The sequence below is a fragment of the Hippocampus zosterae genome, chromosome 7, assembly GCF_025434085.1.
Source record: "Hippocampus zosterae strain Florida chromosome 7, ASM2543408v3, whole genome shotgun sequence".
Taxonomy (NCBI): Eukaryota; Metazoa; Chordata; class Actinopteri; order Syngnathiformes; family Syngnathidae; genus Hippocampus; species Hippocampus zosterae.
The window spans coordinates 3555276-3576798 of NC_067457.1; the positions used below are offsets into that span (position 1 = coordinate 3555276).

The following is a 21523-nucleotide window of genomic DNA, read 5'->3' on the forward strand; positions in this document are numbered from 1 at the left end:
GGCAAAGTATGAAAGCGGGAGGACGTCCCCGACCCGCCATTGGCCGTCTCCCCCAAGGCCTGCCCTACAAGGAGCAGAGCGGACCGACCGCGGCTAGGGGACCGGGGGTGAGGGGGGGGGCGGAATAGGGGGACCGCTCCTTGTTTGGCTGGATGAGAGGAGGAAGAGGAGGAGGAGGAGGAGGCTTCTTAAGGTGTCTCCTCAAGACGCGAGGCTCACTTGTTTGCCCGCTCGCTCACTTCTCCAGCTTTCCCGACCTTCCCCGCGTCCAGCAGCACGTCGGTAAGATCTTCAAAGTCTCTTCTTCACATTCTCCTCAATATTCCTCATCTCCATCGCCTCCGCCTCCTCTTCCACTCGCTTGTCTTTTATCCGCCGGGGGGGGGGGGGGGGGGCACTGAAAATCTCAACGCACGTCGTCCGTCTCCGAGCGCAGCGAGCGCGGAGGAATGTGATGTCCAAATATGGTGCACACGGCTGAGAGGTGTGCGTGGGCACGGCCAGGCGGGACGCCACCGCATGCCCAAATTAGGAAGTTTGTCCAGAGTGCCTTGAGCCCCGGCGTGTTCCGCCGGACGCACCCCATCAGGTGTGTTCAACATCTGCGTGTGTGTTTGTGTGTGTGTCCCCCCTCCCCTTAGCGTGGTAGCATCCCCTGCCTGCAGCCATGTGCGACGACGAGGAGAGCACCGCCCTGGTGTGCGACAACGGATCGGGACTTTGCAAAGCCGGATTTGCCGGCGATGACGCGCCCAGGGCCGTCTTCCCGTCCATCGTGGGCCGGCCCAGGCACCAGGTCGCCGCCGAACCGCTCTTTTTTTTTTTTTTTTTTTCTCGACGCTGTCTGCATTGTGGTCTGATGATGTGTGTGTGTGTGTGTGTGTGTGTCAGGGGGTGATGGTGGGCATGGGCCAGAAGGACAGCTACGTCGGTGACGAGGCTCAGAGCAAGCGTGGAATCCTCACCCTCAAGTATCCCATCGAGCACGGAATCATCACCAACTGGGACGACATGGAGAAGGTCCGGACGCTCCTTCTTCTTCTTCTTCTTCTTCTATTTGAGCGCCGGGCGCCTTTGAACGTGTTTTGCGCTCTCCCATTGGCCAGATCTGGCATCACTCATTTTACAACGAGCTGCGAGTGGCCCCCGAAGAGCATCCCACCCTCCTGACCGAAGCGCCGCTCAATCCCAAGGCCAACAGGGAGAAGATGACGCAGGTGACCAGGGTCTCGCCTGCGACGTTTTTGCGCCTCATCATGATTGTTGACGTACCCCCCCCCCAAAAAAAAAAACGTGACACGTGCGCGACCTCCTTTTGTGACGCAGATCATGTTCGAGACCTTCAACGTTCCCGCCATGTACGTGGCCATCCAGGCCGTCTTGTCCCTGTACGCCTCCGGACGCACAACAGGTGCCCCCCCACCCCCCCACCCACCGCCCCCTCCTAGCCTGTGATTTCTCTCGCATGACCTCGCTCTTTTCCTTGCTCTCAGGCATCGTTTTGGACTCTGGGGACGGCGTGACCCACAACGTTCCCATCTATGAAGGTTACGCTCTGCCTCACGCCATCATGAGGTTGGACCTGGCTGGACGTGACCTCACCGACTACCTCATGAAGATCCTGACCGAGCGCGGCTACAGCTTCGTCACCACGGGTACGTGAGCGCCCGTCCGTTCAATCGGCCCGACGACAGAATTCCACGTCTCATGACGTATGTCCGCCCTCAACGTTTCATCTCGCCGATGGTTTTTGGCGCGTCAGCCGAGCGCGAGATCGTGCGCGACATCAAGGAGAAGTTGTGCTACGTGGCTCTGGACTTTGAGAACGAGATGGGGACGGCGGCCACGTCGTCCTCGCTGGAGAAGAGTTACGAGCTCCCCGACGGCCAGGTCATCACCATCGGTAACGAACGCTTCCGATGCCCCGAGACATTGTTCCAGCCGTCCTTCATCGGTAAGTCCCTCCCCGTTGGCCGCGCGAGCTTATGGCGAGGTCCGCTAACGCCGCGCCGCGGCCCGCAGGCATGGAGTCGGCCGGGATCCACGAGACCACTTACAACAGCATCATGAAGTGCGACATCGACATCCGCAAGGACCTCTACGCCAACAACGTGCTGTCGGGGGGCACCACCATGTACCCCGGCATCGCCGACCGCATGCAGAAGGAGATCACCGCCCTGGCGCCCAGCACCATGAAGATCAAGGTTAGCATAAAGCGCCAGGGGGTCCACCCCCCCGGTCCGCAGATGCAGGTCCTCCCACACTCGCTTCCCGTTCCCATTTAGATCATCGCCCCCCCGGAGAGGAAGTACTCGGTTTGGATCGGCGGCTCCATCCTGGCGTCGCTGTCCACCTTCCAGCAGATGTGGATCAGCAAGCAGGAGTATGATGAGGCCGGCCCGTCCATCGTCCACCGAAAGTGCTTCTAGATGGTTCGGGCAGGACCGGCCCCGGCCAACGCCCGCCTCCGGAAGCGCCCCTCACCAGCTTGCAGGCTCGCCCCCCCCCCCCCCTCCTACAAGCCCCACCTCCATCTTGGTGTCCTTCTTGTCTTTTGGTGTTTGGTTGTTTTTTTTTTTTAATTGTAATTTTTTTTTTTTACATTTTGGATGAAATAAAGCTTGACCGCCACCAATGATGTCATAGCCGGGGCGTGGCCTCCAGTTGAAAAAAAAGGCAAATAAAAAGCATACCACAAACCTTTTCATTATTTGTCACTATGTCAGACACCAATCATCACAATGCAACTCGCTCGGCTGTCAATTTTTTTTCTCAATTAATCGATCAGTCAAATAAAAAGTCGTTTCCATACTTCAGTTTGGATATTTTCAAGTTAAATTGATGATCCAAACTAATTTGACAACGTCTTGTCACTGAACTGATCCAATGATGCGCCTACTGATGGTAACGAGTGAAACCACAAGAGGTCGCTGTAGCCCTTTGGCCAAATCATGCCAGGAAATGGACAACGGACAAAATTTCCACGCCTCCTGCTTCCTGTGGCTTCAGTGCACCGGTGATGAAACCGCGGCCACATTCACTCGACGTTCTTGCGAAACAATGCAAAAAGAAGACACAGAGTGTGGGGGAAAAAGCCTCACACGCGAGCTACTCCCAATTTTGGGCGTCAAGTTGGACAAACTTGAAGGCCGGGTTGGAAAGCTGCATTTGGAGTTACATCGAGTGGCCGTCAAATCCGACCTTTAAACGACGCAGCCTGTGAAATTTGGACACATCCAAAGTCTTTTATTTTGAAAAGGATGAGCTATTTTATTTAGAAACTGCAGGAAGTGTCGCTGACGTCCTGTGCGTTTTTTTGGGGGAAGAGGACATGGGCAAGGTGTACTCGCAGGTAAGCGCGACTAACCTAACACACAACCGCAGTGAGTGAAACGATGGATAAAAGCCGAATGACGAATTAAAACCAGAGGAATGCGAATGAGGGCAACCACGTCATTTGTAATTCCAAAAGTGCTCTTTTCAAACTTGACTTTGACTCGCCGAATCGGTTAGTGTGCATGCGTGGGTGTTGAACTGGTCCGGCGGGTTCATTTGGGATGTTGGATGAAAGTCATACAACTGGTCGCTTTGCTGTGCGCGCGCGCGCGTGTTTGTCGCCGTCAACCGATTGGCCCTTCTGTCGTGCAGCCAGCCTGTCAGTTTGCGTACGACAGTGACATCCAGCAGCTTTTCTTCCTGGTGGACCGCGACCCGAGCAGCATCAACGCCCGGGATGACGCCACCGGGGACACGCCCCTCATCGCCGCCTGCCGCGGTGCTCAGCTGGACGCGGTCACGTTCCTGCTGGGGCGCCGCGCGGACGTGCGCGCCATCAACAAGGTCACTTCATCACTTCATCCCGACTTTCTGACCGGAATTTGATCGTTTTAGTTGTCGTTCTGACGTTATTGCGTGGCTGCGTTTCAGAAGCATCGCACGTGTCTTCACTACGTGGCCAAGCAGAACTTTTCCCTTCTGGACCACCTCATCATCCTCCTCCTCATGCCCATCCTCCTTCTGGGATACTTTCTCTTGGCACGTCGACGGCATGATGAGATGATCACGTGACATCATCACGTGACGTGTACGTGTGTGCGTATAGTTACAGAAGCAGAGGCGCAACGAGGCTCTGATGAAGGAAGTTCTGGACAGCGACGTGGACGTCAACGCAGCCGATTACGTACGTTCGCCGTGATGATGCAAATGCGACCTTGTGTGTAACTGTGTGTGCGCGTTTCCCTCCGCAGAAAGGCAACACAGCTCTGCACTACGTTTGTCTAAGGAAACGACACCATTTAGTTCCTCTGTTGCTCCTCCGAGATGCCGACCCCCATGCCAAGAATCACGTACGTCCACTCTCGTACGCACTCTCTTTCCCCGCGGGGTCGCGAGTCTCACGTGGTGTTCCGGTTTTCAGGACGGCGAGTCGCCGCTGGACATAGCCGTGAGGTTAAAGTTCACCAAGGTGGTGAGGCAGCTGAGGAAGACGCTGTGACGCAATCTGGGCCGGAGGGTGGATTTGGCGCCGCCTTGTGGTGCGAGGCAATAACGGCAGACTTGTGATTTTCTTTCCATTTTGGTCGTTATCAAACTACTCATTGGCCGAGTTCTGATTTGAATTCCAACATCTTCTTCAAAGGTTTTTCAAATTCTTCTTTCTTTGGCCAGTTCAATCTCATTCGCAGCCACGTGGGCCAGCTCGAAGTACAAACTGGTTGCGTGGATATTTTATCGAAAATTGTGATCCCCAATGCAAGATATCCTTTATTTTTCCCGCAATGGTAAATTACAATGTACAGCATACATTTTCTTTTCAAATGTATTTATTAAATCAATCAACAATGTAAAACGTAACACGTGACATGCCAGCTGCATTCAGCATCACGATGCTAAAAACCCGAGCCAGACCCATTTTCTTGTCCGCTGTTGGGCAGATTAAAACGCCAACTCGACCGGCGAATAAAAACACGTCAACAAAAGATTGACGTGAAATCGAAAAAATTGTTTCCCAGCACGTCGACTTTGGTGGTTCGACAACTTCAAGTGATGATTGTGTGGCGGCGAGCGAGTGCTGCCCTCTAGTGGTACTGCTGCAGCAGCTTGAGGATGGCAGGAAACATGAGTTTGGGGGCGTCCAAACCCCAAATGAAGTCCAGATGGTCCCAGTGGGGAATGTGTTGCTCGTACACCAAGTTGGAGAGCTGCAGGTCACACAAAGCCGTCAAACACGCATACGCACGCAGGAGAAAGAGGCCAAAAGGTCAAGACGCGTTGACCTGTGTGAGGAGTAACGCCACATCTTTGGGGTCAGCCAGCGTGTCGCGTCCCCCCGAGAAGATGGCAGTGGGAACCTTGACGTCGCGCACCTGGTAGCGGGGGGGCGTGGTCTGCGGAGCGCACGGTAAGTCGGCACCGCTTGTTTCACCTTTTTTTTTTTGGCGCTCGCTCACCTGGTTGTAATGTTTCATGTTGCCCGCCGCGCCAAAGTCAAACGCCGAGAGCTTCCCGCTGGTGACGGCCTGCAAAAACATTTCGAGTCGAGATGAAATTGCGTCGCCCTTTGTCACATGTTCGATGATTCATTTCCTCTTTTGATTCCAGCGCGTGAAAAGGCTTCAGCGGGCCACCCTAAACAAAGATGGCCGCCCCGATCCCCCGCAATTCTCCTTCCACGTGTGTGCGTGCGCTCACCTGCGCCCAGTGCAGCATATTTTGGACGGACGTGCCGGCGGGACAGTGCGTGGTGTAGACGGCCGTGCGAGACTGCAAGCAAACATCAGACGACAAACCGGTCGGCGAGGCTGAAGTCGGCCGCCGAGGGCAAAAAGCAAAACGGCGCAACCGACCACGTTGAGGTTGAGCCGGTCGTAGCCGCACAGGACGAAGAAAATATTTCCACACAACTCGTCGAGCAGACGTTTGGCGCAAATGTGCTCGGCGAACCACTCGATCATGTGACTCTGAGGCAGGAATTCCCGCCTTCCAAACAGGTCCTTCAATCGGGTAGGGGACGATGAATCCTTCATCCCTTCTATTTTCAGTGAATCGTTTTCGAGACAGCCTACCCAAACCAGGAACTCGGGCAGGATAGCCAGTTTGCTCATCGGGCTGGTGGGAAACGCCACCGTGGCCACCGGACCCAAGCCCACGAACAATTTGATCTTGGCGGCAAGGTGTGGCAGCGTGGAGAAGGCCATGAAGGCTGCCCAAACACAACACGCGCACATGCGACGTGAGCCTTTTCATTTGAGCGACACGAGATGCGTGCGTGCGCCTTTTACCGATGGTGGTCCCCTGGGAGTGTCCCACGTAAGTGATCTGCTCTTGTCCCGTCACCTTGAGAACGTAGCCCAGCACCGCCGGAAGATCCAAAAGGGCCATTTCGTCATGACTGCGCACACCAAAGCACGCCCGGTTGGTTGTGGTGAGCGGCGACCGGTGAACGAGCGAGCGTACCTGAACTTCCAGAAGTCGTCGTGGTCGGGCGTGAGCGTGCGGTGTTTCCTGGACCAGGTGTTTCCTCGGCTGTTCCCCAGCCAAACGTCGTAGCCGGCGTCGGCCAGCGCGAAGCCCAGGGCCGACTCGGGCGGGTTGGTGATCCAGTTGCTGCCGGCCGCCAGGAGGCCGTGCTGGAGGAAAACCGCACCTCGGGGACCTGCGCTGACATGGCGTCGCCAATACGAGACGGACACTTGTCAAGCTTTTCCAGTTGGATAGCGTTACGCTAAGCCTATTAGTTGCACTGACTTTGCACGTGCTGGCGTCCCGCAGGGATCCTGTTGACCATCAAGATGTAGCCGTCCTCTGTCATCACCTCATGCTCCTCCGCCGGGTAGCCCCACCGACGGATGATTTCTGTCTGTGCATGCAAATATGTGTATTATGTCGCGTGTGTGTGTGTGTGTGTGCTCATGTGAAACACTCACAATGTTCATGTGTACTTCAGGGTCCAACGGTTGCCGAGTGTCAATAGAGCGACGCCCCGCTGATGGCGGCCAGTCGGACAGGGCCACACCGCACAGCAGCGCCACCCAGACTGCACAAAGCGTACGCTGCATACTGTCTGCACTCTGCGTACACACACACGCACGCCTCTTCATAAGTTATGTAGAATCTGGTGAAATCTCAAAGGCTGAAAAGTAAAACTGAATGCACGTGACCTTTGATCCCTCAGGCTGAGACTAACGAAAAGGGGAGAGCATTGTAGGAGCATTTCGGAAAACGATACAATACATCTACGCAAGCAACTCTAGACTGGGCCATGCAAAGCCAAAATTATATTTGCGCATAAACACACAAACCCCAAAAAGTTAATCAATCAATTTAAAACATTAAATATTTGGCCGTTGTTGTCTATTACAGTATATTGAGGAAGTTCAAAGTGATTTTCAAAACGTTATATTCTATTTTTGCTTGTTTAAGATTTACACAATGTCCCAATTTCAGTGGATTTTGGGTTTGTGTAAACACAATTTAAAAAAAAAATGAAAACGAGCAGAGGAACTGCTCGTACGCAAACATGACGTCAACGAGAAGCGACGGGCGCACCTAACACAACGTAAACATGTGCAAACTCACCACGAAACTGATGTAAAGATCAGGCGGGATCGGCTCCAGAGTCCATTCAAGACACCGCAGAGTGCGTCTGTGCGACTTGAAAGGAGTTTTTTGGGAGGCGATTGAGGAAAGGAGATCCCTCACCGGAAGCTGAGATCAGGCGCTTGAACCCTGATCATGTGACGCCGCATGTGACGTCACAGAAAGCTCCAACGCTCACGGCTTCAGTAGTCGATTAGAAAACAAAACACGAGTCGTTAAGAATGTGTGATGGAATCTGAATGGCTTTCTAGTTCTTTTAACAGTTTTAGGATGAAATGTTTACACCTTCGTACAAGAAGAAAGTGTGCAAAAGAGCGCAATTAATTGCAGGGGAAAACTCTAATGTAAATGCGTGCAAGAAAGGCAGCTATGGCCCCCTCTAGTGGTTATTATCTCTAAGGTCGCAACGCGTCGCGTGAAACTGACGTCATAACAAAAGGACCGCGGCCGACTGGCCGAAGAAGCTTGAAGCGGATTTATGGATTAGAAGAGCAGAAGCAGGAGGGATATTAGAGGCGCAACAGCGACGGTGTGTCTCTTGACCACTTTTTCTTGTTGTTTGGGTCCAAAATACTCGACGACGTCGCCTTGTCAACCGCGAAAGCGCGGTAAACGGCACCGCTGGGGAGACGCTGCTGCACGGTTTCCTTGACGACGGTGAGACAACCAGGGGGATACGGGATCGGTCGGTGTGCATCATCATGGTTCTTGTACTCGAGTGTCGTGACCTTTTTGCTACCGTTTGTCCTTTGTGACATGGTTGGGTGGGGGAGCTTGGGAGGCAGGTAGGTTCTTGCTTCCTGGCCAGGATGGCAAGACTCCGAGGAGGTTCGTCTAAATCCCAATGGTTGGCGCAGCAGAGATTGAGGGCATCATGGTATTGGTCAGGCGGAATCCAAGCATTTACTCTTGCATATCTTGAAAAGTCGGATGAAAACTTCAACAAGTCAATATCTCCCTATAGTTTTTTTTCCCCAAATGTGTGGACGTCAAGTGACAGGCATGCGTGTTTTGTGCTGCAGCAAAACACGGTGTGTGGCCATCTAGTCATGAGCGAGTGGAGCGGCGAGGATGGCAAGTGGCTGGATGCCCACTATGACCCCGTGGCCGGCCTGCGCACTTTCACTTCCTGCATGGCGCTGGCCGACTTGAGCGGCGACGGGGACGGTCGCCTGGTGGTGGCCGACCTAGGCGGCGGCGCTTCGGCGGCGTCCATGAAGCTGAAGGTGTACGGTGGCACGGCTCTGAGCAGCGAGAGCATCCTCCTGGACCTTCCGTGCGGCCTGGTGGCCTTCTTCATGGACCTGCACGAGCCTCGCGTTCCTGCCGTGGCCGTGGCATCCGGACCCTGCGTGTACGTCTACAAAAACCTCAGACCTTACTTCAAGTTCACGCTGCCCGGACTCGACGTCAACACACTGGAGCAGGTGTGAGTCTTTGCTTCGTGAGTACCAGGCGATCTTACGCTTGTGGCTTGGGCTGTGACAAATAATCGATGAGCAACTGAATCAACGACTATTTTGCTAATCGATGGCTCGCGACTGTTGTGAACCCGCATTTTGTATCTTGGCGCTAATCTTTTTTTATTTTCAGGAAACATAAGCTCCATTTGAGAATGGTGCATTGTGAGATGTTGACCAGACGCCTGTTCCGTATTGGTCACTTTTTGACCGCCGCTGCCTTGTGATTGGTCAGGATGTATGGCAGGAGGCCAGGGAGGGGCACATCGACCCCCCCGCCATCAAGGAGATGTTAGAAAGCCTCCGGAAGAAGGCCGACATCCCGTTATCCGCGCGCTCGCTCCACTTCCTGTCACTGGATGACGAGCACCTGGAAGACTTTGTCCAGCTGCACAAACAGCAGCCAATCAAACGACAGGTACACATGCACACGCACACGCACACACGCACGCATGTAGACGACGTGTTTTTTTTTGGTCCTCAGACCGTCATCACGTGCATGGGCACACTGAAGAAAAGCACGGCGGACGAGGACGGCGTCAGCTGCCTGCTGATTGGCACCGAGAGCGCCCATCTGTACGTGCTCGACCCCGAGGCTTTCGTCATCCTTGCAAAGGTCGCCGTCCATCTGTCATTCTCTTGAGTCCGACCGTCTGTAATTTTCTGTCCTTCCACCTGGATTTGATTTTTTTTTCATGATCCTGCTGCAGGTGGCGCTGCCGGCCCCACCCACGATGCTGGACGTGACGGGTCAGTTTGACGTGGAGTTCCGCATCACTGCGGCATGTCGGAACGGCAACATCTACATCCTGCGCAGGTCAGCCCGGCATTGGGACGGGTTACCGCTTCAAGAAGATCCTGAGCTCTTTACGTCTGCTCCCAGGGACTTGGACAAACCCAAGTACTGCGTGGAGCTGTCGGCGCATCCCGTGGGCTTGGTGAGGCTCGGCAAGAACATGGTGGTGGGAACGACGGACCAGAACCTGCAGGGATTCACGCAGAAGGTAACGCCTAACTTGAGGGACTCCAGACTTGCCGGCTCCGAGGACTTGAAGGAGTTTAAAGACTTGATTTAGTGGTCTAAGGAATTGATGAGTCTGAAGACTAATTTAGGCAAAACCTTGATGGTCTCATGTGGCTTGTCTAGGGTAAGAAGCTGTGGAAGGTGGTCCTCCCGGCCCCCATCTGCACCATGGCCAGCATGGACCTCCCCTCTCGAGGCTTCCATGGGGTCTTCGTGGGCCTGGCCAACTGTGAGGTCCATTTATACAAGGACAAGAATCTGCTGAGCACCATCAAGACTCCGGACGCGGTGACCGCCATTTGCTTTGGGCGCTACGGGCGTGAGGACGGGACCCTCATCATGACCCTGAAGGGCGGAGGTCTGATGGTGAAAATCCTCAAGAGGACAGTAGAGTTCCAAGACCGGGACAGTACTCCCGGACCCCCGGCGGCCCAGAGCATCCGTCTCAACGTGCCCAAGAAGACCAAACTGTACGTGGACCAGACCCTGAGGGAGCGCGAGAACGGTACGGCCATGCACCGAGCCTTCCAGATGGACCTGATCCGCCTGCGACTGGCGGCAGCCAAGGCTTACGCCAAGGCCCTGGAGTCCAGTCTGACTCCGGTGTCGTCCGGTTCCGGGCGATCGCTCAAGATGAACGCCGTGGTCCAGGGTCTGGGCCCGTCCTTCAAGCTCACTCTTAACATTCAGAACACGGCAGCGTGTCGGCCCATCCTCAATCTGGCAGTCAGCTTCCTGTACGACCAAAGCTTGTACAGGATGAGGAACCCGTTTCTGAAGATCCCGCTGCTGGTGCCGGGACTGGTCTACCCGGTCCAGACCCTGGTGGAGTGCGCTAGTGACAAAGGCATCTCTGACATCATCAAAGTTTTTGTCCTACATGAAGAGCAGAGCACGCCGCTGCTCACCGCTCACATTAACATGCCCGTCAGCGAGGGAATCAACTGAGACGCTCGACTTAGCTTAATTTAATTTATCTTCGCTTTCCAGGCGGTCCTGTAAAAAAGTAGGGTCAAAAATTGGCAATGTTGATAAATGGCATTTCCGGACGCCAACAATATTTCTTTCGACACTCCTCTTTGCCAAGATAACGCATCAGACTCTGTTTTTTTAGTGTAACCGAGCCAAGGCACATATTTTCTCTTCTCATGGCACATCGACAAAAAGTGGTACACAAAGTACATACGTCTCCAAAATGATTGGTGACTTTTATTGCTGTCATATGTTGTTGCACTCTCACATCAACACCCCCCGACCCGCAAATCATGTTTACTCATTAAGGGCAGATTCTCATTTTTTAGGCTGCCATTGATTTCAAAGGGAGAACACATTGGCAACTTTTGCTATCCGCACCACAGGGGGGCGCTCACGGCTTGTTGCCATGACAGTTTCACCGATTGTTTACGAATTTTGTATTAGTTGTAATGGTATTCGACAGTCAATCCGTGGGTCGATCCGTATCATCCATAAGGATTGGCGAAAGGAAAGAAACGTTTATTTAAAAAAAAACACCACAGCGTAGTTCTGGTTGTCCAACAATCGAGCGAACACGTGAGTTGAAAGGTCATCAACCCGGAAGATCAACAATGCGAACAAAAGCGCCACTTTGAAGCAAGACGAACGAGCCCGAAAAAGCAGACACAAACAAAAGGTCCAGAAGGGTTGGTTCCGATTTAGAAATGCTCTTCGTCGTCACGTACGTCGTTTTTGTGATCTTGTCGAGCCGCCACGGCTGCTCAGCGGCGGACGTGCCAAACTTCGCCGCCCATTTCGGCTCCAAGACCCGCTACGAGGACTCCGTCGCCCACCGGAGGCTGCTCGCGGAGCTCAACGCCGGGCCCAGGCTCCACACGGACCCGGGATCGCTTCTGAGGACCCCGAGCGGAGAGCGTTGCTCCCCGATGCACCTGACCGCTGTTGTCCGCCACGGCAGCCGCTACCCGACTGTCAAGAACATCCGCGCCATTCGCCAACTCAGCAACCTGCTGCGACGAGTTGATGGCCAACAACAGACCCAAGAAGCCCAAATGGGTGAACGAGGCGAAGGCTCTGCGGCCTGGAACCGGGACCTCCTGCGCCGCTGGGATATGTGGTACACCGACGACATGGACGGTGAGTACTGGGCAGGAGGACGTGGTGCCACACAACACCTTACTCAGTCATTAGACTTTCTTTCATTTAAATTTAAGACTTATCCAGTGTGGTTTTGTGTTTAAAAAAAATAATTGAATGTTCGTCAATTTATGTCTGTTGTGCGTTTGATCAACCAGCAAAACATTAACTCGTCAATAGAGGGCGGTAAGGGACCGCTCTAGTGCAAAACATGAACTCGTCAATAGAGGGCGGTAAGGGACCGCTCTAGTGTAATAAAACTAGAACACAGAAACATACTATCAGATTTTAAAGGATGAGAAACACTGGACAAACCAACCACTGAATTGACTACTAAAGCAAGCAACAAACTCATCTCCATCCCAAAGATTGTCTGACTCTCACAGCATGATTAAGTGGCCACTAAGGAGCCATTTTACATATGATTGTGTACCTATTGCAGGTCAGCTGGTGGCCAAAGGTCGAGAGGATCTGCAGCAGCTGGCGACTCGACTTTCCACTTTGTTTCCATCCTTGTTAGGGGAGGACTCGGTGCGCGGGGGACGTATCCACGTGGTGACCAGCTCCAAGCATCGATGCGTGAGGAGCGCCGAGGCCTTCCAGGAAGCACTTCACGTCAGAGCCAACATAACGCGTAACCTTCTCTTTCTGCTGTATGGCCACAAAAAGAAAAGCTCAGAAAAATTACCAGTGTGTTGTGTGTCTGTGTCCTGTCCGGTAGCGGTGCAGTACCGCCACCAGGTGGATGACGGTCTGCTTCGCGCTTATGATGGTTGCCCTGGCTATGTTGAGAGTGTGGAGAAGAACCGCACGGCGTTGGCCGAGGTCGACAAGTTCAAGCGCGGCCCGGAGATGGAGGCGCTGAGGAAGAAAGTGGCCGACAAATTGGGCCTTCCTCTCCAAGACTTCACACCAGGTTACCATGGCGACTCTGGCAATACGCCCACACACAAAAAAAGGAAAAGAAAGTGGGAAAAAAAATAACCAAGCACATATCTCGTAGATCTGCTGGAGGTGGCCTATTTTCTTTGTTCTTACGAGCTGGCCATCAAATCGCTGCACTCGCCCTGGTGTTTCCTGTTTGAGCCCAGTGATGCCAAGGTACCCCAAAATACAAAAGGACACTGGCATGTACACAATTGCATGCTAACGTTGACAACTCTACCCACCAACGACTGTTTTCAATGGGGAGAGGCGTGCGATGTTTTGAGGCAGGGTCCACTGTGAATTTCAGCCTTGGAAATAACTTTACTGATTGCTTGCTGTAAATATGAGAGGGGTTCTTCTGCTCGGCCATATGCAATGTGGCGACGACGACGCAGACCGACCATTCAGCGCTGGTTGTGGCCACTCTGAATGCGCAGTGTGTTGATAAATGGGCCTCCCCGTTCCAACAGGTTCTGGAGTACAAGTGCGACCTGAAGTTGTTCTGGAAGCGGGCGCACGGCTACGCCATCAACCTGCTGGCCAGCTGCCCGCTTTTCCATCACATTTTCAGGACCCTGGACAAGGCCGGGCGGCCGCGCAGGTCAGGCGGACGCCGCCGCAATAAAGCCACTCGACATTGGATTTTTTAATCCCAAAGGATTGATCTGCAGGGAAACCGACACGCCGCCGGATCCCGCCTCTATCCTGATTGGCCACGCCGAGACGCTCCTCCCTCTCCTCGGTTTGCTGGGCCTCTACAAGGATGAGACTCCACCCACTGCAGACAACTACCACACGCAGGACGGTAAGACAATGCTGTCCCGCCTGACCCCCTCCAACCCAAAGCTGTTCTGACCCCCTTGGCCCTCTCCAGGTCGCCATTTCCGTTCAAGTCTGCTGGTGCCGTACGCGGCCAACATGGTCTTGGTTCTGTTGGACTGCGCGCGAGGCCCCCGGCTGCAGCTGCTGGTTAACGAGGAGCCCGTTCGATTCCCAGGCTTGCCGCACGAGGATGCGCCACTGTACCGTGACGTGCGGGTGGCGTACCGCCACCTGCTGGATGGATGTGATTATCACAAGGCGTGCAGCAGCACGGCCGGCGGGCGCGGACCCAACACCGAGCTCTGATTGGTCCCTTATGGCCACATGTGGCCAATCGGCAGAGCATCCTCTGTACACTGACAAACTGGCTGTCGAGATTTCACGTCAATGTTTTGTTTGTGCGTAACTTCTGTCGCTCCCTAGGCTGGCAACCTACGTTGCAACCACAGAAACGTCACTTGCCATACAACGTAGGCAACACCTAGGCAAGATGGGGTAGGAGTTGATACGCTTCATCAGCAGAGGAATGGCTCGGCTGAAGAGGAGGCTTTTATTGTTTCACCACAAAAGCTTTCTTGGTGATTGGGTTAATTAGAACAATAAATAAGGCTGGGAGCTGTTGAATCCTTCAATGCAACAAGGACCTAACGGGAAAGCAATGGTTGTGTGGATTTTCACAATAAGAGTATGTGGGTGTGAGGGTGAGGTTTGTATTCTGGAATCTCTTCAACCCTTTTATTTTTTTGCTAGAGATTGACATTTGCACTGATGTTTAAGTTGTTGTCGATGATGATGAATTTGTTTGTGCTTGTATTGAAATTGAGAAGGTCTCAACTTGAAATAAAGCAGGAAGCTGTTCGATCCAAATTTTCCATTTGGAAAATGTATCGCCATTTCTCAATCTGCCATTTAGCCAGCAATATAAAATAGGATCTACACATATTTAAATATGTGCGCAAAACATTTTTTTCAAAGCAAAAGAGAAAGTTTTCTGTCTTTTTGTCCGATTTTTGATTGGCCCTTTTTTGCCACGTCACTTCCTGGAGCTGCGTAGCTAGTTTCTGTTAGCTTGGAGCAGAAGGCGCGAGTCGTCCGTCCAAACATGTCGTCGTCCTCTAGTCGAGTTCTGGTGGTGGGTGCCGGTCTGACGGGCAGCCTGTCCGCCTGCCTGCTCAGGAGGGAGCTCAAGGACAAAAATGTCCACATCGTCGTTTGGGACAAAGCTCGCGGAGTCGGTCAGTAGACGCACGCAGCGGAGCCGTCGACCACCGTGTCGCTTATGTCATAGCTTCCGTAATTCTTACAATATTGACAAATTTTAAGCACAGTTTTGTTCCTTTATTCCAGATCTTTTCGGTGACATTGGTCTTGATGGAAAAATGTGTTGTCACGTCCCTTACATGTTTGTTTATATATGTGTGTGTGTGCGCGAGCAGGTGGAAGGATGTCGACGTTCCGCCCCCCTGACCCTTCATGCCATTCAGCCGACCTTGGAGCTCAGTACATCTCGGCTACCCGCGAGTATGCACGCTCGCACCACAGGTAACTCTATGACAAATCATAATAAAAGAATAAACAGTCAGATCTGAGTGTGGCCTTCACACTCGGGATGGAAGCATATCGAAAACTTTCTCCAACATGTTTGTCAGCTTCTACACTGAGCTGCTGGCGGAGGGCATCCTGCGTCCGCTAGACTGCGCCGTGGAGGGCCTGCGACACAAAGATGGCAGCACTGACTACGTGGCGCCGTTGGGCATGAGCAGCGTGGTCAAACACTTTTTGCGCCAGTCGGGTGAGCGCTTCCTGTTTTTTTTTTTGGGAGCCACTCACGTCGTCGTGTTATTTTTGTTCTTTAGGTGACGTGAGCCCCAGCCGAGCGGTTTGCATGCCCGCATCGCAGCGCTGAGGTGCAATCTTCCTATCCGGACTGTGGCTCCGTAGCATCTTCGAAGGAGACTGCTTCCAGTATTTACCTTTCTGTCCGTCTGTCATGTGTGTGGTGGTCTAGGAGCCGACTTGTTCTTGGAGCATCAGGTGAGCGGCTTGTACCGCCGAGGCGCCTCCTGGGAGGTCCACAGGAAGCAAGGCGACAGCCAAAACTTTGACTCTGTGCTCTTGACCATCCCCGTCCCGCAAATTCTGCAGCTTGAAGGTGACCTGGCAGACGGTGAGCCCACTTAAATAATTTCAGGCGGCTTTTCTTTGAGAATATGTGTGTGTGTGTGTGCACATACATACGTGTGTGTATATATATATAATATATATATATATATATATATATAATTTTATGTTCAATAAACAAACAAACAAAAAAAATGTGTGTTTATGTAATATTCATAGTCAAGATGTGCTGTCAGTTTTATCTGTCCAGCAGAGGGAGCTATTGCACGGCGTGTCATACTCATCCCGTTTCGCCTTGGCGCTCTTCTTCCCTCCGGGCACCGATTTGGGTGTTCCCTGGGGTGTCCGATACTACAACAACGACGGCGACAACTCCAAAATTATATGTTATGCCACCGTGGAGCCTCGCAAACGCTGCACAGGTGACGCACTCACGCCTCGATTGACGGCGGAATTGATGATAACCCGCGACTTGCATGCCTTGTCAAGATGGGGGTGCGGGCCTCGGGCCATCCTTGGTCGTCCACACTGGCGTTCCCTTCGGTCTGCAGAACCTGGAGCGTAATGCCGAGGAAGTGCAGCCAATTATCTTGGGGGAGCTGAAGCGTCTCCTCCCTGCACTGCCACAGCCAATCAGCATCAAGTGCCACAAGTGGAGGTACTCGCAGGTGAGCCCATCGCGTGAAAAGCTTTCCAAAGGGTGATGCCACGCATTTCACAACAAGAGTCTGATGTGTGTCGGTTAGGTGGCAAGCGCGGTGGCGGGCTGTCCGGGTCACATGACGTTGTCGGAGCATCCCCTGTTGGTTTGCGCCGGCGACGCCTTCACCCACTCCAACTTCGACGGCTGTCTGACATCTGCGCTGAGCGCACTTGAGGCATTCAAAGGCGTCATGTGACAGGAAGTCGCTCCGTGCGGAGCTTGACTGGTTGCTGAGCCAACACGGAGGGTGTGCGCGTGTGTCTTGGAAAGTGTCACAAACATGAAGGCGTCACTTCCTGTCTGGTTTTCATCTTATTCCGTTAAAAGCAAAACTCAATTTCATAAATATTTTCTTTATTCACTGGACAGTGTTTGATGCCTTTGGAAAACAAAGACGTTCCATTCGAACACGTTTTCCGGACTGAAGCTGGGATCTTTTTTTCCACTTCCCCGACTTGGAAGTTGCGTCTCGGCTTTTGGAGCCCCGAATGGGCGCCGCTTCTGGCAACTCCGCTTCAAGTGTTTTACTTGATGCTAACTGTTTTGTCAAGCGCTTTGTTACAGCTGCCGCTGTTGTGAAAGCGCTATATAAATCAGCATGTATTGTATTGTATTGTAAGTGTCCAAACAAATGCGCTGAAGGTCTCTGTGGCAAAGCCAGGAAGTGGAAGGAATGATTTCTTGACAGTCACCGAGAAGGCGTTTCTCTCCGTGACCTTATACGGCACGATAACGGGCACGCCGCCCAACAATGCCGCCGTTGACCGGGGCGAGGGGTGGCGTCCGAAGGTCGCGGCGGTCCTGGAGCTTCGGCGGCCGATGGCCCGACGGGCGGCTCACACCTTGGTGATCTGGTCACGGTCGTCGTCGGAGGGCTCATTCTCAGGGTCCGAGTCGGTGGTGTCCGAGTAGCGGTAGTGATCGGGTTCGTTGTCGCTGACGTCCGGCGTCACCGACGCGCTGTTGGCTTCGCGGTCGCTGCCGCCGCCTTCATCCGCCGTCTTGGTGAAGAACAGTTTCACCTAATGGACCGGTTGCACACTTATTGATACATTGGCGTTTTCAGTGTACGAAGTATCTCTTGCCAGCATGTGAATGTCCCAGTGTAGCGATTAGAAAAAAGGGAATGATTCAAACTAACCTTAAAGTTGGGCGAGAAGTTTCTGTTGGCTATGTCCTTGTTGGCCTTGTCCAGGTCGTTCTTCATTAAAGTCAGAACCAGGAAGTCGTCGTCATCGTTACTGCCACATTCCTGGTTCTGCAGAGTCCTATCAGATCCGGCGTCCCGCAAGGTTCCGCTTTGGCCATTCTCCAGCCTCTGCGGGTCCTCGTCGGGCCAGGGAATGAAGAAGGTGTTGACCCAAAAGTGGAACATCTTGTCCTGAGAGCCAAGAGGAGGAAGGACATCAGCACGAAGATGTCTAAAACCCTTTAGACATGAAAAATGGACTCTCACTAGATGATCGTCATGTTCAAATTTCTGATGACTGTGCGTTTGGGGGGGAAAAAAAATGACGCAAGCGCCACGGCACCGCAGTGGGCCGAATAAGGCGCCCGGGGGTTGTGCCCTCCTCACCTTCATCATCTTGTTCTGCTTATGGAAGAACTCCACCTTGATGTCGCCGCACACGGGGAGCGGCTGCGGGAACTCGAAGAGCATCAGCTTGTCTTCGCGGCGCGTGAACGCCGGGTTGGACGTGTGGATCTTCACCTTCAGCTGGTAGATGACAAACAGGGGATCTGCACACAGGACCGGACGTGACGACAACGTGAGCGGGGGCGAAGAATAAGGTGAGGGTGTGTTTGTGTATGTGTGTGTGTACTGACTGCAGGTCCCCCCGGTGAACATGGGAATGGTTTCAAAGAGCATCTTGTGGAAGAGCAAAGCCACAGGCGAATAGTGGAGTCTGCTCCTCAGTAGCGTGTTGTAGTAGCACACGTAACGACGCTGGCTGGGGATGGTCACGCCCTAAACACAAATGAGGAGGAAGCTCAAATGCAATCAAAATTTTACGGGGTCAAATCGAAGGTCGCCCGCCAGAGTTTTTGGTGCGTGTTTGTCGCTCACCTTCTTGTCCCGCGTGCGAACTTCGCCGTAAAAGTCTAGAGCCTCACGAGCCTCGCGGAACTTCCCGCGGTGCAGCAGGTAGGCACAGATCATGACGCCCGTGCGGCCTTTCCCGGCCTTGCAGTGGATAGCGGCCACGTGCTGCTCATCGCGGCTCAGCCACGCGTCCAGGTCCTCGCAAAAGGGCTTGATCAGCTCCAGCTGCGGCGGGTTGTGGTCCTCAAACGGGTACTCGGCCACTGGGGAGCGAGACACACGTGGCGCGCTAATGCTAGGCTTACACCATGCGCATCGCAAATTTTCTGCGGCCGCTTGTGGGGGGGGACACGCAAGTCAAAATCAAATCCACTCCCGGGTCATCCCACTCCCACGGAAAGTGAGCTTCTATGACATCATCTTACCTTGACAGTTGAACTTGGACGTGTCGTAATGTCGCTCCGCACACCTGGCAACGCACGCACACACACACCCAACAAACCTTTGTCATTCTGTGTGTGCGTTTGTGTTTGTGCGCGTGTGTTGCACTTACAAGTTGTAGATCTTGTAGTGACTCTTGTGCTTTGCGTCTAAGAACCTGCATCATGCAAAGGAGCGGCATAAGTGCGACACTCAACAGGAAGTTGAGAGGGAAAAAAAATTAAGTTGAGAGTCCGCGCGGCGGTCTCACCGCACGACGTCGTCGATGTTGTTCCTGTAGACGCCCTCCAGACGCTCGGCGGGGAAGCCCATGGCGATGATGTTGGGGTAGATGTCTGACAGACTGGCTAAGGATAAACCAGGCCTCGTTTCTGCCTCCCGTCCACCAGAGGGCAGCTCGCAGTCTCGCCTCTTTTGCTATCCCTCCATCCCATCGTCTCCGTTTTCATAGTGACCACCTAACGCTGCGCCTCAGGCATCCAAAGTAGACCAATAAGACTAGCTCGCTATCTGCATCCTTTCCAGTGGGACATAACAAGATGAAAATATTGCAGTTATCAGTCACGGATATGATATCATCTTCTTATGCATACACACCAAAGATTGCGCAGATTGCACAAGATCACCGACGTGATTTGTCCTAGTGCTTCAATTTGTGATCACATTTGGCTGACCTGTTGTGCGTGTGCATTGCACATTGTGCCTTCGCACTTCCCAACCGGAAATCTAATCAAGCAGATTCTCAGAGGAGCAAGTCGCAAGTAGGTAGAAATGTTTTGGAGAAAGGAACCGTCCTTGCTCAATGACATTTTCATGGGGACGCCTAAGCGAGATGCCATCTCATCATTGACACACATCACACACACAGCCGTCTGAATTATTACTGTTGTCACAAAAGTCCACTTGATGCTTCAAGTTTCAAGTGGGATTCATCCATCCATCCATTTTCCGAGCCGCTTTATTCTCAATAGGGTCACGGGCATCTCATGATCGGTCTTCTAATTTGGTGAGGCCAAAAACTACGATCCACCTCTTGAACCATTGCATTCGATTTTATCTTCACGACTTTATCTTCTAGTGCCAATTAAGATTAGCTTAGCACATGATCGAGCCGCTTCCTCCACAACGAGTCACAAAGTGCCACTGCTAGCATTAGCCAGTTAGCAAATTCACCAGAAGCAGAAGCTGCGGGTACCAGGAAAGGATACAAGTGAGGTCCAGGTCGAAGCCGTCCTCCTGGTACCGTCTTTTATTTCGGCTGACGATCTCTTTGATGAGCGCTGCCATGGCGACGGAGGATGAGGGGGAGGACGGTCACGGCCGGACGTCCGCGGGCCAACACAAGCCCGACGTTCGCCGTGCAAACGTTGCAAAGACGGAGAGAGAAGCACACCCCGTCGGTCCCCGGAGGATTTCGGCCGGAGACGTCCGCAGAAGACGGTCCGCTGGCTGCCCGACGGCCCGGCTGTCGCGGCCCGTTTCTGGCTCACAACCGCCGGGAGGCGTACGGGCCTCCAGCCCGCTCGCACTTAGAGCCTGGACCTCCAGGTCCTCCACCGGCCCCCTCCTTTGTCAGGTCCCGAACATCCGAGGTTGGAAGGAGCAAAGTGTTGGCAGCCTCGCTCGCCGTGATTTGAGGCGAGCACTCCGACAAGACGACAACAAGACCGCGATCCAAACACTGGCCTGGACCAGCGAGCAAAAGCTCACAAGTCGAGGTGACGGTGGCAATGCGACGACATTTCCTTTCTGGATTTTCGCAATAAATTTTTAAGCCCTCTTTTTCTTTTTCAAACCTTTTTGTTTTGTCGGCAGAGGAAAAGCGTAATTACCCTTTACTACGTGTAACAGTGTACATTGACGAAGCTGGCTGTAAAAGCGTGAAGGTTCGCGCGGTTGCCAAGTTAAGTTGCATTTGTCCCTCGTCCAAAATATCAGCAGAAATAAATTACTTCTTCAACTAATTTGACATCTAACCTCGTTTGCATATGAGATGACCCATATGTGCAGCCGAAAACCAAAGGTGAGACACGTGAGAACAAATTTGACTCTACACTGGCCCAGAAGCAGGAGCCAATGTGGCACCATGCAGTGGAAACAACGCAAACCTGGCTGCCCAGTGAGCCACAGAGTTTGCGTAAAAACACATTTTCAAACATTAATTTCCCTCATTAGTGGAAATATAACTTGAAGGATCCAAAGGCTACTATTTGAAATCTTCAGAGGTTCCAAATACAGGTCCATAAAGTAAAATCTGCCAGAGTTTGGCT

At 53.0% G+C, this 21523-nt stretch overlaps 7 protein-coding genes across 11 annotated transcripts; 5 read left to right on the top strand and 2 right to left on the bottom strand.

Moving 5' to 3' along the window:
- Window positions 1–151: 151 nt before the first annotated feature.
- Window positions 152–2699, top strand: acta2 (actin alpha 2, smooth muscle). The gene is made up of 9 exons (XM_052071729.1): window positions 152–282; window positions 642–796; window positions 892–1020; window positions 1107–1217; window positions 1327–1411; window positions 1494–1655; window positions 1763–1954; window positions 2023–2204; window positions 2286–2699. Exons 2-9 carry the CDS (start codon window positions 668–670, stop codon window positions 2427–2429), a joined length of 1134 nt encoding a protein of 377 aa, XP_051927689.1. The 5' UTR covers window positions 152–282; window positions 642–667; the 3' UTR covers window positions 2430–2699.
- Window positions 2700–3102: 403 nt separating this feature from the next.
- On the top strand, window positions 3103–4979 carry ankrd22 (ankyrin repeat domain 22). Its single transcript, XM_052071762.1, has 6 exons — window positions 3103–3352; window positions 3649–3840; window positions 3928–4035; window positions 4103–4180; window positions 4248–4346; window positions 4418–4979. The coding sequence occupies exons 1-6, from the start codon at window positions 3332–3334 to the stop codon at window positions 4493–4495; spliced, it is 576 nt and encodes a 191-aa protein (XP_051927722.1). The 5' UTR covers window positions 3103–3331; the 3' UTR covers window positions 4496–4979.
- On the bottom strand, window positions 4806–7808 carry lipf (lipase, gastric). Of its 3 annotated transcripts, none has more exons than XM_052071724.1 (11): window positions 7702–7808; window positions 6927–7063; window positions 6748–6859; window positions 6457–6655; window positions 6282–6391; window positions 6066–6202; window positions 5847–5993; window positions 5692–5763; window positions 5451–5519; window positions 5277–5387; window positions 4806–5201 (listed from the first exon to the last, which is right to left on the bottom strand). In XM_052071724.1, exons 2-11 carry the CDS (start codon window positions 7056–7058, stop codon window positions 5079–5081), a joined length of 1212 nt encoding a protein of 403 aa, XP_051927684.1. In that variant the 5' UTR covers window positions 7059–7063; window positions 7702–7808; the 3' UTR covers window positions 4806–5078. The 3 variants fall into 3 exon arrangements, with proteins under 3 accessions (XP_051927684.1, XP_051927682.1, XP_051927683.1); XM_052071722.1 differs by having other exon boundaries at window positions 7579–7745; XM_052071723.1 differs by having other exon boundaries at window positions 6927–7070; window positions 7579–7745.
- Window positions 7809–8029: 221 nt separating this feature from the next.
- Window positions 8030–11297, top strand: bbs1 (Bardet-Biedl syndrome 1). The gene is made up of 7 exons (XM_052071699.1): window positions 8030–8256; window positions 8622–9026; window positions 9295–9477; window positions 9544–9675; window positions 9770–9876; window positions 9943–10063; window positions 10207–11297. The coding sequence occupies exons 2-7, from the start codon at window positions 8649–8651 to the stop codon at window positions 11029–11031; spliced, it is 1746 nt and encodes a 581-aa protein (XP_051927659.1). The 5' UTR covers window positions 8030–8256; window positions 8622–8648; the 3' UTR covers window positions 11032–11297.
- Window positions 11298–11614: 317 nt separating this feature from the next.
- minpp1b (multiple inositol-polyphosphate phosphatase 1b) lies at window positions 11615–14811 on the top strand. Its single transcript, XM_052071710.1, has 7 exons — window positions 11615–12195; window positions 12638–12829; window positions 12917–13111; window positions 13199–13296; window positions 13593–13723; window positions 13794–13927; window positions 13997–14811. Exons 1-7 carry the CDS (start codon window positions 11763–11765, stop codon window positions 14248–14250), a joined length of 1437 nt encoding a protein of 478 aa, XP_051927670.1. The 5' UTR covers window positions 11615–11762; the 3' UTR covers window positions 14251–14811.
- Window positions 14812–14967: 156 nt separating this feature from the next.
- On the top strand, window positions 14968–17134 carry rnls (renalase, FAD-dependent amine oxidase). 2 transcript variants are annotated; one of them, XM_052071736.1, is made up of 8 exons: window positions 14968–15179; window positions 15381–15486; window positions 15594–15736; window positions 15953–15978; window positions 16090–16111; window positions 16302–16487; window positions 16555–16733; window positions 16812–17134. In XM_052071736.1, the coding sequence occupies exons 1-8, from the start codon at window positions 15047–15049 to the stop codon at window positions 16962–16964; spliced, it is 948 nt and encodes a 315-aa protein (XP_051927696.1). In that variant the 5' UTR covers window positions 14968–15046; the 3' UTR covers window positions 16965–17134. The 2 variants fall into 2 exon arrangements, with proteins under 2 accessions (XP_051927696.1, XP_051927695.1); XM_052071735.1 differs by having other exon boundaries at window positions 14971–15179; window positions 15953–16111.
- Window positions 17106–21073, bottom strand: ptenb (phosphatase and tensin homolog B). 2 transcript variants are annotated; one of them, XM_052071716.1, is made up of 9 exons: window positions 20462–21055; window positions 19504–19588; window positions 19366–19410; window positions 19238–19281; window positions 18837–19075; window positions 18596–18737; window positions 18345–18508; window positions 17910–18149; window positions 17106–17790 (listed from the first exon to the last, which is right to left on the bottom strand). In XM_052071716.1, exons 1-9 carry the CDS (start codon window positions 20538–20540, stop codon window positions 17605–17607), a joined length of 1224 nt encoding a protein of 407 aa, XP_051927676.1. In that variant the 5' UTR covers window positions 20541–21055; the 3' UTR covers window positions 17106–17604. The 2 variants fall into 2 exon arrangements, with proteins under 2 accessions (XP_051927676.1, XP_051927675.1); XM_052071715.1 differs by having other exon boundaries at window positions 18345–18737; window positions 20462–21073.
- Window positions 21074–21523: the final 450 nt, after the last annotated feature.

Bases quoted from the DNA above. Each gene is read 5' to 3' on its own strand.
- ankrd22 (XM_052071762.1), top strand. From the start codon at position 3,332: ATGGGCAAGGTGTACTCGCAG. The intron at 3,841-3,927 runs GTCACTTCATCA...GCTGCGTTTCAG, and splicing joins ACGTGCGCGCCATCAACAAG to AAGCATCGCACGTGTCTTCA. The intron at 4,181-4,247 runs GTACGTTCGCCG...TTCCCTCCGCAG, and splicing joins ACGTCAACGCAGCCGATTAC to AAAGGCAACACAGCTCTGCA.
- ptenb (XM_052071715.1), bottom strand. From the start codon at position 20,540: ATGGCAGCGCTCATCAAAGAGATCGTCAGCCGAAATAAAAGACGGTAC. The intron at 19,411-19,503 runs GTGAGACCGCCG...TGCATGATGCAG, and splicing joins AACATCGACGACGTCGTGCG to GTTCTTAGACGCAAAGCACA. The intron at 17,791-17,909 runs GTTAGTTTGAAT...CCGGTCCATTAG, and splicing joins ACTTCTCGCCCAACTTTAAG to GTGAAACTGTTCTTCACCAA.
- acta2 (XM_052071729.1), top strand. From the start codon at position 668: ATGTGCGACGACGAGGAGAGCACCGCCCTGGTGTGCGACAACGGATCG. The intron at 1,412-1,493 runs GTGCCCCCCCAC...CCTTGCTCTCAG, and splicing joins CGCCTCCGGACGCACAACAG to GCATCGTTTTGGACTCTGGG. The intron at 2,205-2,285 runs GTTAGCATAAAG...GTTCCCATTTAG, and splicing joins CCAGCACCATGAAGATCAAG to ATCATCGCCCCCCCGGAGAG.
- bbs1 (XM_052071699.1), top strand. From the start codon at position 8,649: ATGAGCGAGTGGAGCGGCGAGGATGGCAAGTGGCTGGATGCCCACTAT. The intron at 9,478-9,543 runs GTACACATGCAC...TTTGGTCCTCAG, and splicing joins AGCAGCCAATCAAACGACAG to ACCGTCATCACGTGCATGGG. The intron at 10,064-10,206 runs GTAACGCCTAAC...TGGCTTGTCTAG, and splicing joins TGCAGGGATTCACGCAGAAG to GGTAAGAAGCTGTGGAAGGT.
- minpp1b (XM_052071710.1), top strand. From the start codon at position 11,763: ATGCTCTTCGTCGTCACGTACGTCGTTTTTGTGATCTTGTCGAGCCGC. The intron at 13,112-13,198 runs GTTACCATGGCG...CATATCTCGTAG, and splicing joins TCTCCAAGACTTCACACCAG to ATCTGCTGGAGGTGGCCTAT. The intron at 13,724-13,793 runs GTCAGGCGGACG...ATTGATCTGCAG, and splicing joins AAGGCCGGGCGGCCGCGCAG to GGAAACCGACACGCCGCCGG.
- rnls (XM_052071735.1), top strand. From the start codon at position 15,047: ATGTCGTCGTCCTCTAGTCGAGTTCTGGTGGTGGGTGCCGGTCTGACG. The intron at 15,487-15,593 runs GTAACTCTATGA...CATGTTTGTCAG, and splicing joins TATGCACGCTCGCACCACAG to CTTCTACACTGAGCTGCTGG. The intron at 16,488-16,554 runs GTGACGCACTCA...TGCCTTGTCAAG, and splicing joins GCCTCGCAAACGCTGCACAG to ATGGGGGTGCGGGCCTCGGG.
- lipf (XM_052071724.1), bottom strand. From the start codon at position 7,058: ATGCAGCGTACGCTTTGTGCAGTCTGGGTGGCGCTGCTGTGCGGTGTG. The intron at 5,520-5,691 runs GTGAGCGCACGC...ATGTTTTTGCAG, and splicing joins ATATGCTGCACTGGGCGCAG to GCCGTCACCAGCGGGAAGCT. The intron at 5,202-5,276 runs GTCAACGCGTCT...TGTGACCTGCAG, and splicing joins TGGCGTTACTCCTCACACAG to CTCTCCAACTTGGTGTACGA.